Raw genomic sequence first — 14,783 nt, 5'->3', positions numbered from 1 at the left:
TACATGCATTGGGATGCACAATATTTTGAATTTAGGGTTACACTCTAGTATATACAATAACCGTTTCCTGACCAAGGGTCATTAATGTACCTGTGTTAAGGTCACATTCTGCAGTTCTGGTATTCCCACTTTCAGAAATCCATAACTTTTTATAATAAGAAATGATAGGGGTGGAGCTCCTTCACTTATAGGATTGATTTACCTTTCTAGGAGATGGATGATGTGCTGCCTGTCCACCAACGCCAACTGAATACTATGGAGCATACCATATAGGCTATAGGAAATGTAAAAAATCTGGACCTATACGGCGCACACTTGGCGCTCTTTACAGTCATTTCAGAAGAAGGGGCTGCGTTCCCGAAATGCATTAAATATTGACTGTTTTTAATTCCTTAATAAAGAACTGGGTTTATAAACAGTTTCAATCATTTTTGTGTGAGAGTTGCACCTCCTAGGGCCACATTTTTTACATTTCCTATAGCTATCATTTTTTATGAGGTTTTGTTTTTTACTGGACGAGTTATATTTTTCATTGTTACTATTTACCGTACTGTACAATTTATTGGGTAACGTCTAAAAATTTCTAAATGGGCAAATTTTTGGGGAAAAAAACACAATTACACCATTTGCGGGGGGAGGGGGTCTGTTTTTATGTCGTTCACAGTGCAGGGAAAATCACGTTATCTTTTTTCTGTGGGCCAGTAAAATTACGATTGCAAATTTATTTAGTTTTTTTATGTAATAGTACCTAAAAAAAAAATTCCTAAATTCCTAAAAATATTTTATTCTGTCGCCATTTTTGACCCACGCAACTTTTTCATTTTTACGTCAATGTGGCTGTGTGAGGACTTTTTTGTTTTGCGGGGTAACCTGTAGTTTTTATTGGTACCATTTTAAGGTAGATGCGACTTTTTAATCACTTTTTATAAATTTTTTTTCTTGAAAAGGGGTGACCAAAAAAGAGCAATTGTGGTATTGCATTTTTTTTCCTGATTGCATACACCATTCAGGATTAATGTGATTTAATAAATTGGATTTTTGCAGATGCAGAAATACCAATTTTTACATTTTTAAATTCTTCTATTTTGTGATGTGACAACTGAAAATAAGGTTTAACTTTTTTACAAATTTTTTCTAATTAAAACCTTTTTATTTATTTATTTTTTTTGTCCCTAATGAAGGACTTGAATTTGCAATTGTGTGATTCCAATCTTAGGCATTATACTATATTAACAGGCTGCTTATTAAAGATGTGCGATCTTGGCTGTTGCAGACAGATGACAGCTGCAGAAAAAAAAATCACCTATCCACAAATATGACTGCTGGGATCACCACTGATCATGAAGATCAGGGTTCCTAGCCCCTGTTGCTTTGACTGGGGAATTATGCACATTCACTGTCTATGCGCCTCGCAGGAAATAGCTTGGGCCCTTTGTTCTAGTGATTCTGGATGTCCCAGCAATCATTCATCATCACCTATCATCACTTCTTCAATCCCTCGATGAGTAATCAGCAGCCTCCGTGGTGGCAAACTTCACTTAGTGGCGTAATGGTTTGGTCTTGCCATGTGACCACTGAGGCCACAGATTATGGTTATGTTCCAGCAGCTTATAATAATGGTACTATTTTTTTGTTTGTTTGTTTTTCTTTAAAATTTGTACCGCTTCTTTTTTTCTGTAATTAAGATAACAGCTTTAATAAGCTCATGTAATTGCATTTACCACTACACAACAGAAGAAGACAACAAAAGGGTTGAATTTTTTTTTCTTGGCCCAAATATCGGGCACAAATGTTTGTCTGCTTGATTTGTTGGATTGTGTAAAAGGGGCAACAATCAGCCAACGAATGAGCAAACGCTTGTCTGTCGGCTGATCGTTGATTCTCAGTAAGCATAAAAATGCTTGCTGATCAGCTGTCTGTTTCTGCATGTGAACGGGAACACGTACAGCTGGCCTATGGGGACGAATGATACTACTTACTGTTATTCTTCTCCATAAGGGATTCTCAGCCCATGTAAATATAAAGTAGAGAAAAGAGTAAAGATTTCGGTCTTTACTTCCTGTCCGGCACTAACTTTTACATAAGTGGTCCTCACTACCGATTGGTAGGCTACCCCCTCCCAGCCTAACCATATAAACTAAAACAAGACCAATTTTGATATCTGTACTTACACAGGGTTTTTATAGGTTAGACGCTCCCACAGCTTTGGTCTTCTGTGTCTCCAGGGCAGAGCCCAGAGCTGTACTTTTCCTTTCCTTTTAATAGCCACCCACTGGAGTTTCTCATTAATTACCTAGCAGGTGAGCCTTCTCCCTGCTGCTTCACAGAATGACAGGACTCTGGGAGAAATATACATCCCATTCACTATGACTCCTGTCACAGTTCGTGTAAAAGGACCGTAAAAATGCTCGCTCATTGGCTGTACATCTCTTCTTGTGAACAGAGACTTTAGGCAGCCTATGAGGACAAACAATCCTAGTTATGATTGTTCGTCCCCATACGTGATTTTCAGCTGGTGCAAATGAAAAGTATTTGAGAACTGATCAACACACAGTCATTGTAAAAAAAAAAAAAATCAAGCACCTAGGAGTTGTCATTTTGCTGCAAAACATGGCATGCAGTTACATCTCAGGCAGATATGCAAATGATTAGAGTTGTGGTGTGATTAGATGAACGGTCTTGCCACCTGATGGCCATAAAAGTGGTTTCACCCTTGGCTTATAAAAAGGCTCTCAGAGGCTACTTGTGTGTAGTGACCTCTTCTTCCGCTTGTGTAGAGCTTGTTGAATACTAGACACTTCTACGTAGCAATCGAATAGATTTTGCCCCGTTAACACAGATTGAGAAGGGGGCGCATTATTGAAATGTGAGAAGCTGGATAGTCGTATTGATGAATTGACTGTTGCCTGGGCCATTCTGACTAGACTATTAGGGGGTGTTAGGACCAGTAGATGCATGAGGGCACACAAGGCAACCGGACACAAGATGCTCTCGACAGACCACCAGTAGAGAGGATCATCTGATCAACCAACAAGCACGAGCAGCTCCAAGTGTTTTGTTTTCCACCATCCGGAGATATGTGGCACCATTGTTACAGGAACTGGCTGTCTGAATAATTTCCAGGCGCTTGCCTGAGGGGACATTTGGTCTCACGGTGCCCATTACATGAGCTGCCTTTGACACCCACCAACCATCGCCTCCGTTTACAGGGTTGTCATGAATGATGAAATAGGACTGCTGCAGAGGGAAACTGTGTGTCTTCAGCCACAAATCCAGGGCTAGTTTGGGTACTGTCGACGGCTGTATTTGTGTCTGGAGATCTCGGGGCGAGCGTCTTAATCCTTATTTTGCTGTGGAGCAGCACACTGCCCCCATTGCTGGTGTGATGGTTTGGGGGGCCAACGTATACGGCGGTCAGTCACCCCTACTAACGGCACCAGGGACAATGGCAGGTCAGCAATATGGTCAGGAGGCATTTTCCAGCAGGAAACACAGCAAGGGTGTCACAGGAATCCCTGCACAACATTACCATACTTCTGTGGTGTGCCCAGTTGCCAAATTTATCACCAATAGAACATGGATGGGACCATCTCGGATTCCAACTTTGACAGCCTATGAATTTCCTTGATCTAGAGACTCAGAGCAAACATAGAGAAATATGCCACAGGATACAATATGGAACCTATTTACCTCTGTGCCTGCTCATATCACATCTTGCATCCAAGCTAGAGGCAGTGAAACAGGGTGCTAGAGCCGGTATTAGGGTATCTTGGCGGAGTCAAGATTGACAGGTGGGTGACGTCCCTTGAACCTGATTGGCTGCACAGCAGGCTGCCAAATAGGTCCTGGGAGGCAACTACAAGTTACGGCAAAATACTTCCAGCGGCCCATGGTGCAAACGCACTGTCTGCCCAGTGAGGCACAAGGTGTTACCCAGCTGACTGTACTAGCACTGCGGCAAAAGAGTGGAGAAGCGACTTGTGCAGAAGAGGTGACTTGGACATAGCCGTGGCTGCAGGGATGCGAGACGGACCGCACACTACAGGGCGAGGACAACATAAAGGCCACATCGGTGGCAGGACTCGGACTCACAGCTGCCGGGCACTGAGTATAGGAGAAGGACGACAGCAGGGAGAGCCAGTGTCCCGGGGGACAGTAATTGCCTGGCGGCCGGAGCACGCTCCAGGAGGACAGCACGGAGCCCACAGCGGGGAAGGGGGGGGGGACAAGGAGTAACTGGCTGCCCATGCACAGGGAACATACACTCAGCTCAGGCTAGAGAGTCACACAGCTGGACAAAGTAGTGACTGCAGGACGACAGCGGCGGGGACACCGGCAATCAACATTAGCAGCGGCGGAGACTACGGGGATGAAGCGGCAGCTGCACCCACAGTAGGAGCAGGAAGGACAAGTGTTGGCCGAGAGAAGAGGGGAGAATAAGACACAGCTTCCAGGACCTGCAGGGGAGCCATCTGTGCAGTCAATGAGGTACTGGGGGCGTCACTGGGCTGTCGGTGCTCTTTCCAGTACTACTTCCTGGTGGCGTCAAGGTGCACTAATACAGCTAGAGCCTCCATGATTGCCAGTACCACATCTTGTATCCAAGCTAGAGGCAGCCCACCAAGGTACTAGAGCCTCCATGCCTGCCTGTATAATATCCTGTATCCAAGCTAGAGGCTGTACAACAGGATACTAGAGTCTTTATGCCTGCCCGTACCACATCTTGTATTCAAGCTGGAGGTGGTACAACAGGGTACTAGAGCCTCCATGCCTGCCCGTATCATATCTTGTTTCCAAGCTAGAGGTGGTACAACAGGTACTAGAGCCATATCACATCTTGTATTTAAACGAGAGCCTCCCTTCAAGTATTCAGTTTTCCGCAATAAATTCTCTGTTTGCTCTGATATTAAAATCACTTTTATATGAACGTTACAATCGCACAGAGAAAGTTTTATTCCATTCCGACGTGTATTTGTCGATCGGCAGTCATTACATCCGACCAAGATGTCCTTCCATGTAAAAGGACTCTAAAGCCCCATTTACATGCAAAGATGATCGCTCAAAATTCGTTCTTAAGATAGCTTGAATGACAGTTTTGAGCAATCATTTTGCATAAACTGCTAATGGGCACTGATGCCCATTAGTAGCTTAATTTGCGTGAAAATGAGCCTCCCTTTGCTGTATGCAGATAACAGCGGGTTGTCTGTTATCTGCATACAGCTCCATTGTGCTTCAGCAGCTGAAACAATGTTATCAACACAGCGTGCAGTCCCTGCTATCAGCTCTCCGGCCGAATGATGCTGAACTAAAAATCATTCTTCAGCAGAAAAGCAAATGATGGTAGCATTTACGCGCAAAGATTATCGCTCAAAAGACATCGTTTGAACGAATTTTGAGCGATAATCGTAGTGTGTAAATGGGCATTAAGTTGAATTTAGTTAGGTTTCTTAGATTTAGTATAACACAGTTGTTTACTCTGTTGTGTAAATTAATAAATAACTTTCAGTTATTACCCCTAGTTATAAAACATTTTTTAGCTTTAGTTTTAACTTCCGTTCTCCTTTTAATTTGCTTTACATACAAAAACAATTCCTGTATAATGAGGTGAATCTATCAGGATCTGATTTTGCGTATCGCCACAAGCTGCTTTCTGAGATACATATGTTGGCTCGGTGTAATTGTTTGTCTGGTTATTTATTGCTGTGATTATTTGCTGTTGGGGTTAAGCCCTCCACACTTCACACACCGTTCTTTGGCTTATGTAGCTTGTTCTGCAAGTGATTGGCAGTGACAGAGTGTAGTTTAAGGAGTGCTTATTTCTTTGTGTCATAAGTGATATATGTTTCCATTTCTGCATATATAAACACCCTTTTCCTCCATCGGTATGCAAAGACTAGGTCTGGACCTGCTGAGAAGGAGTGCTTTGTGTGAAATGAGCACGTGGCCTAGATAGTCATATTTCCTAAAGCAATTGCTTTTTCGCTGCACACTTTTCCTAAAACAATTTAGCAGAAGTATGAGATATGAGGACAGCTGTTACAAATAGACACAGAAGTAATGGTTCAGTCTGCGCGCCAGGTAAAATGAAAGTGTGACTGTTTAATATATGTTCTGCATTCCCCGATGTGATGCTGCTTATGTTTCATTGCCAACGTTCATTTAAATGAACTTTTTGTGCGCTCTATACCTTAATTTGTAGGACCTTTTAATTGTACGCTGATACCAGGACCAGCTACGTTGTTTAAGGTTGGCCATAGATTTAATGGTTTTAATTGAATTTTGTTACAAAAAAAAATCACAATTAGGGTTCACTCACACGACCAAATTTAGCGCATATTTTTTATGCTCGTAATGCGCAGTATATGGCAAATACGCATGTAACATATACTGCATATTTTATGCACCAGACTATGATAATGGAGCCTATTAGAGATGAGCGAGTAGTGCCTTAGCGGAGTATCTCCCCGCTCGTCTCTAAAGATTCGGGGGCCGGCGCCGGTGACAGGTGAGTTGCGGCGGGCAGCAGGGGGGAGAGAGGGAGAGAGAGATCTCCCCTCCGTTCCTCCCCGCCGGCCCCCGAATCTTTAGAGACGAGCGGGGAGATACTCTGCTAAGGCACTACTCGATCGAGTAATGTGCCTTAGCGAGTATACTTGCTCATCTCTAGAGCCTATTATGTACCCAATTACAACATTTTTTTTTACGTGTAAAATACTGAGGTCTAAATGGCCCAATGCAAATCAATTGGCTTTTAGCACTGAATGCTAAGTGCGCAAAAAAATACACGCATAATTTGCAGGTATAATAAGCTCGTGTGAGCCCTTAGGTAGCTACTGGTATATATTACATATATTAAAGCAATGTCATGCCTAAGGGCGGACTCATATGGGCGAGTTTGCACACATATTTGCACCTATTGCTTTCAAATTTCGTGAACCTGGCAGGGTACTGAGTGAGAAATCGCTCCTTAGTTGCTAGTTGTTTCATTTCAGCTCACTAAACGAAGCGACTAATGAGTGTGTCTCGCTCAGTGTAAAAGGCAGTTGTGTTCCTCTATGAACTGCTGCCTGTTGACAGTCAGTGGAGACGGGCAGCTGGAAGAGATCTCTAGCGCACAGGAAAAGTAGCCTTAAAGTGAATGGAAAGTAGACTTGATGATGATTATCCGTTCAGTCGCATCCGACCCTTGGTCACTCCATGGAATAACCCTTTCCAATCCTCTGTCTGACCTCTGAAGACATTAGGATTTAAGGCTGTACAGCTCCGATGTTGGAAGACGTCCATCGAGGTTCTCTTACTGTATATTGCCAACCTCTCTGCTGTTGGAGCCTATCCAATGTGTCACCTCACGCAGTACTGGCTTTAGCCAGCATATAGCGCTGTTGTATGACGGCAGAAAAAGAGTAAGCCCCCTGGGGAAACCAGGATACAAATTGGATTGGAAAGGGTTAATGTTCTCCACGCATTTCTGTCTTTCAGTTCCGCGATTGACATGTTCATGGTGGCCTTGATTGTATCTTGCCATTGTGTTCTTTGTCATCCTGATCTTCTCTTTCCGCTGACTTTGCCAAGCATCAGTACTGTTTCCAGTGAGTTCGCGCATATCACGTAGCCAAAAAAAGAGAGCCGCTGTTTGATGATTTTGCACTCTAGTGATATTTTCGGTTTGACGCGATCTAACAGAACTTAAAGAGAACAATCAAGAACCTAACTGAAATGCATCCAATCTCTTATCAGATACATTCATGTAGAGTTTTCATATTACACCAAGACAAGATGAAGCATCGGTATAATTTTTAAGATTCTATTTAGATTGGTATATAGTAACTGATATTCTGATATCAATATCTCGAATTCACAAAACAAGAGATTTTGACATATCGGTTAGATGGATCAAAAAGACAAATTGTTCCCTATTTGCAGCCAAACATTCTGTTCTTTAAAAAAAAAAGGAAAAAATTCCAAGCAGCGGCCGAAGCTTCTGGTTTTGATTTAGATGCTTCAAAATAAATTCCTATATTTTCTTCATAGTAAAAGTGTAGTAAGCAAAGTGGAATGTTTCTTTTGCCAGTTGGAGCTCTGACATTTTCCAGACATCATGTGTAAGTAAAGGGGCTTTATTCCCCTGGCGTTAGCTGTGTGAGAAACTTTCAGCACAGCAGTGACCAGGCTGTGAGCTTGAACTTGCCTTGCGCTGTTCACTCAGAACATTTCATGTAGAGCTTTTTTAGATTTTCTAGGTCATAAGCTGCACATTATCTCCAAAATGCCATTTTTTTTGCCTCAACACTATTAGAAAAGCTAGCTGTGCTGCGTGCAGAATGTATAGAATTATTGAAGGACTACATTGACCTAGGATCAACGACAACAAAGACTAGACACAACAGATAGCTGTAACCTGCTTTTCTATGTATTTTATTGTTGAGATCATAGCCGTGAAAGTATGTAAGTACAGTACAATGTACAAGCTCAGGTCTTTTGTTGTATCTCTAAGATCTAAGCTTTAAGTGCATTTGATTTGCAGAATGTTTGAAGTATTTAAAGGGGTTGTCCGGTTACTGGACAACATCCCTTTAATAGAAGTAAAATAATAAACTGAGCTATACTTACCACGCCGCCTCTGGGATTCAGTGCTGCAGTCGCTCTTTGGTCCCAGTGTTTGTTGTGACTGCATCCTTCACCAGAAGTCAGATGACTGCTGCAGCGTCCTGTTCCAAAACTCCTGGCATTATCAGGAGGCTAGAATCGGCATGCGTGATGGGGCGGAGCTACGCGATGACGCGTAGAAGGGGTGGAGCCAGAACGCTGCTGCTGCCGGACCGAGCCGAAGGGAAAAGACCCTTCTGCGCAAGCGCGTCTAATTGGGCGATTAGACGCTGAAGTTAGACGGAGCCATGGAGACGGGGACGCCAGCGCAGGGAAGGTAAGTGAATAACTTCTGTATGGCTCATATTTAATGCACGATGCATATTGCAAAGTGCATTAATATGGCCATACAGAAGTGCTTAACCCCACTTGCTTTCGCGAGACAACCCCTTTAAGAACTAGTAAATTGTATCATTTTTTTGTGTTCCAGCGGTCATACCTTTTTTGTTTTTTCATCAATATAGCTGTATGACACCTTGTATTTTGCGGGATGAGTTCTGGTTTTAAAAGAAACCAATTTGGGGTACGTATAATGTATTGAATAACTTTTATTAATTGATTTTTTTGCCGTGAACAAAGAAAAAAAGCTCGGCACCCGGTGTCCCACATACAAAAATGCTCGAGTCTCCCATTGTAGTCAATGGGGTTCGTTACTCGAGTAGAGCTCTCGAATTTTACGAAAAGCTTGACTCGAATAACGCGGACCCGAGCATTTGGGTGCTCGCTCATCTCTAGTATTTAGTTTTAAAATTCTGTTGTGAACTCTAATGTATCACTATATAGGATAGCAGACACAGTAGGATGTATAATTAGTAGAGATGAGCGAGCATACTCTTCCGAGCTTGATGCTCGTTCGAGTATTAGGGTGCTCGAGATGCTCGTTACTCGAGACGAGCACCACGCGGTACTCATCTCGATTAAACGAGCACTGACCATTGAATTCAATGGAGCCGGCAATACAGCCGGCTCCATTGAAAGCAATGGGCTGCCGGCGATCGCGGGATAAATTGTCGGGAAGGGCTTAAATATATAAGCCCTTCCCTGCAATTCAACCAGAAATGTGTAAAAATAAAAAAAATATATATACTCACCTTGTCCCGGCAGACGGAGTTCAGCGCGGCCGGCCTGCAGTGGGTGTGAAGGGGGTGTGAGTCAGACATGCCCCTGATTGGCTCAGCGCTGAGCCAATCAGAGGCAGACCTCACTCACACCCATTCATGAATTCATGAATGGGTGAGGGAGTGTTGCCTCTGATTGGCTCAGCGCAGCTCTCAGCTGAATGACAGCAGTTCAGCACCACAGTGCAGGGGACAGCAGGAGAACACACTGCTGTGCCCCAGCAGCTGAAGGGAGGTGAGTATCTATTTTTTTTGTTTTTTAAATCACTTTTAATTCATTTCCAGGGAATGGCTTATATGTAAAGTCCTTCCCTGAAAAAGAATTCAGGTGTGCCAGCGGACCATTGTCTTCAATGGAGTCGCCGGCAGCAGCAGCGGCTCCATTGAAGAGAATGCCTGCATTTTTATTCTTTTTTACACTAAAATCTTTCTTTTTCAGGTAAGGGCTTAAATTTTTAAGCCCTTCCCGAAAATTCATCCCGCGCTCGCCGGCAGCGCATTGCTTTCAATGGAGCCTGCTGTATTGCCGGCTTCATTGAATTCAATGGGCTAACATCGTTCTTCTCTGCCACAGCTGTTACAGCTGTGGCAGAGGAGAACGATCTTTACGCTGACAGTGCGGGGGGGGGGGGGGGTCTCACTCTTGCCACTATTGTGGCTTAATAGTGAGACCTCGGAGCCCGAAATGCAGCCCTGCATGTTGCTCCTCGCCTGCCCTATCCATTTCTGTGTTTTTTACATGACTTTGGTGATTTGCTAAGATTTTCACAAATGAAAACCTTAGCAGAGCACCAGTTATATACAAAAATGCTCGAGTCGCCCATTGACTTCAATGGGGTTCGTTACTCGAAACAAACTCTCGAGCATCACTGAAAGTTCGACTCGAGTAACGAGCACCGGAGCATTTTGGTGCTCGCTCATCTCTAATAATTAGTATCAGTTCTATGGCATACTTATTTAATTGTAATGCCTTGGAAAATGGTAGTTCCATCCTATGAATTGGAATTGCACCTCTACAACAAGTCTTGCTTCTAACTAAATAACTTGTTGATACCCCTAATGGCAACTGTTCAGCAACACCTTCTTTTTACTTGTATATTTGGGGGGATAATTACACAATGCTTTCATATATATGGCGCGCATTTCAGTTGTCGTAGACAGATTGACACGTGGTACCCATTGTATTTAGGTTGATTTCACATGATTCTGGTGTAAAATTTACATTCCCATGAATCTCAGTTTCTTGATTGTTGTATCTTCTTTAATAATCAAAGAAAGAAAAATCTGAGTGTACAGAAAAAAATATCCTGCATATAGAAGAATTTTTGATTGGTTGCAGTAGTAAAGGTATGCAAGGTTAATTGAGAATAAACTTTTTCTCTGAAGATATTTCATTTATCTAAATGACTCACAGAGAAACTCAAACATCATCATATTAAAAGAGAAAATACAGAAACAAGCCCTGAGTCCCATCTGTGTACATAATTCTTCCCAAGTAGCGTTGCATCGTATAATACTTGGCTTAAGAAAAGTGATATTTTTACATGCTCTCCCTATGGGGTTTTCAGATGAGTATTTCCCTACAGTCATGTCTTTTATCTTCACATGCTTGATTTATGCCTGGAATACATTATGTTTAGCCTCTCCGATTTTTTTCCTCCAGTGTGCTTCATTGATTTCAATAGCAAATGTAACTTAGAGGGAATAGTAGAATTTGTAATCAGGATAGAACGTCTGCCAGGATTAGTATAAGGGCTTTTTTATACAGGTAGACCTTTTGGGCACAAGTGCCCAAAAGGTCATCCCAGCAATGAACGTTCCTGTGCCATTACAGAGGAATGAGCAATGAGCATCACTCAGTAAATGGAGGCGGAGCGGGCCGTGGATCGTTCTGGTTCACCTCCATTCATAGATGAACAACTACCTGTTTACACTAGCAGATGCATTGTTGAGTTTTCTGTATGCAGAAACTAAACAAGAAGCCAACAAATTCTTGTTCGTTGTTCAGTCATTGCGTTGATTTACACTGAATGATAATCGTTCAGATTCCCGTTGGAAACGGGAATGAAAACGATTTAACGGCCCATGTAAAAGGGCCCTAATGTACAACTGATAAGTGGAATACTTGTGAATTTATTTTTTTTTTGCTCATACTTTGTGTATCAGCGCCTTTACTGTATATCTTTTAGCCAAAAAACTACAATTTTCCACAACATATTTACAGCATTGAACCATTTCAGTCTAACAAATACTGAATACTAGTGCAAATACATTTAGTTATCTTGTTCTGAGTTAAAGTGACAGGACATTGTTTGCTCCATTATGTCAGAAAGCTAAATTAAGAATTGGACTGGATTCTACCCAACACAGAGAAGAGCACGGTGGGACGTCAGATGACAATTACACATTTACAGAAGCCATACACTTTAGAAAGCTGTCAGCTGCTCTCTCGTCTGGCTGACAGCTATGTCTCCTGACACCGCATGAACCTGGTGTGTATGTATTCTGAAAGGAGAAAGGGGAATAAGCCGCTGCCAGACATCTGGCAGCGTATCTTCCTGAGAACAAAAGGATCAGGCATGTTGAAATCTAACATGTCCGAGCTTTCTTTCCATGGACATCTGCCATTGGGAGAGAGTCGGGAAGCCCTCCCAACACATTAAATTGCTGGCTGATCCTGCGAAAATCTGTGGAATTGGTTTGGATGACATTAATGTGAATAATCTTTAGAGCTGAGCCATTAGGTCACATGAGCATCAACAAAGGGTAGATAAACTGAATATATTCTAAATAGGAACCAGGGGAATTTGCATCTTTGAGTGTAAATTGTGAAGAATTGTATATACAGTTCACAACTAGTGCACAATATGTGGAATATTAAAATATTACTTAACTTCTACTCAATAAATACCATTTATTTACTCAATAAATACCATGTATATGGCTATATGATATAATATGATCATATGGTAGATTAGTGGATATCTGGGACACACATTTTGGGATTTTATTACTTAATGGACCTGAGCCCTCATGGGCAGAAATCAGCTATATTCTATACGGGACTGGAGAGAGGAGGGGTATGTCACCTGTAATGGATCTTCTTCGCCATCCATCTTTTCTGTTTATTCCGGGTCTAATTTTTGGTAATATAGCCCCTCCCCTGTTTGTTACCAGGACAGAATTTGGCCCCAAAACAAGGGTCACTTTAATATATCTATGTGAGTGAAAGTTGGCCGAAAGAACTTCCACATTCTAATTACTACTTTAGAATGTGCCAAAGCTTATGCCCCTAACCCAACTGAAGGCTTAGGGGCTATTTAATGGATGTAGGTGCAGTTAATGCTTTTTTAGTAGATGGCTCAGCATTACAAAACATTTCATCAGTTATATATATAGTGAAAGTTTTTGATACAACCACCCAAAATTGTATTGAAAAGTGACCTTCTCAAAGGAGATTGCATTATGAATAATGTATCATGGAGCTGAAAGCTGTCACAAGAAATCTTGCCTAAATAAGAGGGCGGTCATCTTAAAGAGGCAGTAACTTAGAGAAGTATATACATATATAGTTATTTTTGTATTATTAGCAAAGTTTTGTATAATATAGTTTGCTATATCTGTAGACAGAGGGCTTTACATAGTGTTAAGAGACGTCCTTGCTGTTTCTTGCTATTTTCTTCTTATGAGTCCAATAAACTATATATTTTTACAAAGCAAATCCAGCTTTTTGAAGCTGTATTGATTACCCTGCAGCAGCCTTGTATCTGGAAGAACAGGGATAATGTCTCATTGATGTACTCCTAAAGTACTGGGACCTTTTGCTCTGCTCATAAAAGACAAGATAAATAGTTCAGAAAGGAAAAAAGTAAACAATTTAGACAAAAAGAGAAAGTTGTGAAGTAAAATGAGTTGCAAATGACTGTAAGTGTTTCTTTTGTTATTCAGCAGAGCCTGTCTGTCAAGTATGTTCTTACAGAGAAGAGGCGACAGATGACTAGATGTAACTGGACTAGCTAAGATGATTCTCTTTAAGTAAAATAAAGGGTTGCAGCGTTTTCCAAAAATATTTTTACCTATAAACCATTCACCTGCCAGAACCTGTAGAACAGGGCTGCTCAGCTGTCTCCTAAAATGGCATGTGTAGTCAGAAAATTACCTATTCTTTAAACAAAGTTACTATGCCAAACATATTTTCAAAAAGCTTTCATGCCGCTATGTCTATTTAATAAAAAAAAAATCCTGATATCTTGCAGTTTTCACTCTGGTCAATAAGCCTAATAAGACTGTCACTTCCTAATATGTACAGCAGCCACATAGACCATAGTAATCTGTAGACTTGAGATGTTCATTGACCTCTATGGGAGAGTATTGTGGGCATGTTGTGTGACCTTTACAGAAGTCATTGTGCAGGAAGATGAAAGAGGAAGAAAATACCGGGTGTACGGCACAAGCTTCTGCGTATGAAGAATTGTAAACTTGATTTGTCTTTTATTAATAATACCAACACATTATGCATTTCGAAGCAATAAGCCTGGTCCTTGGCTAGGCCTGGCTCACATGAACGTGTGGTGACAGCGTATTACATGCGCAGGTTTTGCTGCACTAATCTGCCATAGGCTCCTATGTTGCTCCTCACACATATTGCATTAAATGCGCATGCAAATAAAAATCACTGCATGCTCTATCATGGCGCGTATTGCGAGTGCATACATGCAATATTATTGCGTAATTGCGTGCAAACTTGCACGGCATGCAGTGAATTATGGCCCTGTGAGCCAGGCCTAATGCTGAAGGGGCCTCTTATTGCTGTGCATCTGAGACATCATTGTTTACACTAGTGAAGAAATTAAAAGTTCAGAAAGTATTTCCTTGTTTATCTGCTAAGCTGTGATCAGATGTGAAGGCTGCTGGAAGGTCTGGACCAGCTGCCAAAAAGGTACATAAATGCCTCTACACACTAGTCAGGCCAGATTCTGCCTCCTATTTGTCTCGGGACATATTATATGTCTGCTGGAT

At 41.9% G+C, this 14,783-nt stretch overlaps 1 protein-coding gene across 3 annotated transcripts in view; it reads left to right on the top strand.

The window, feature by feature from the left end:
* The window catches only part of METAP1D (methionyl aminopeptidase type 1D, mitochondrial), a 188,394-nt gene that overhangs the window by 52,170 nt on the left and 121,441 nt on the right, over positions 1-14,783 (top strand). The window contains exon 1 of one of the 3 annotated variants that reach the window (XM_066575852.1): positions 6,005-6,078. The exons of the other annotated variants lie outside the window; for them this stretch is intronic. Within the exon in view, the coding sequence (XP_066431949.1) occupies positions 6,024-6,078 (55 nt within the window). The 5' untranslated portion in view covers positions 6,005-6,023. Of the gene's footprint in view, positions 1-6,004; positions 6,079-14,783 lie in introns of those variants that run through there. 3 annotated transcript variants of the gene reach the window in all.

The sequence above is a fragment of the Eleutherodactylus coqui genome, chromosome 8 (assembly GCF_035609145.1).
Source record: "Eleutherodactylus coqui strain aEleCoq1 chromosome 8, aEleCoq1.hap1, whole genome shotgun sequence".
Lineage (NCBI taxonomy): Eukaryota > Metazoa > Chordata > Amphibia > Anura > Eleutherodactylidae > Eleutherodactylus > Eleutherodactylus coqui.
This window is presented reverse-complemented; position numbering and strand designations above follow the sequence as displayed.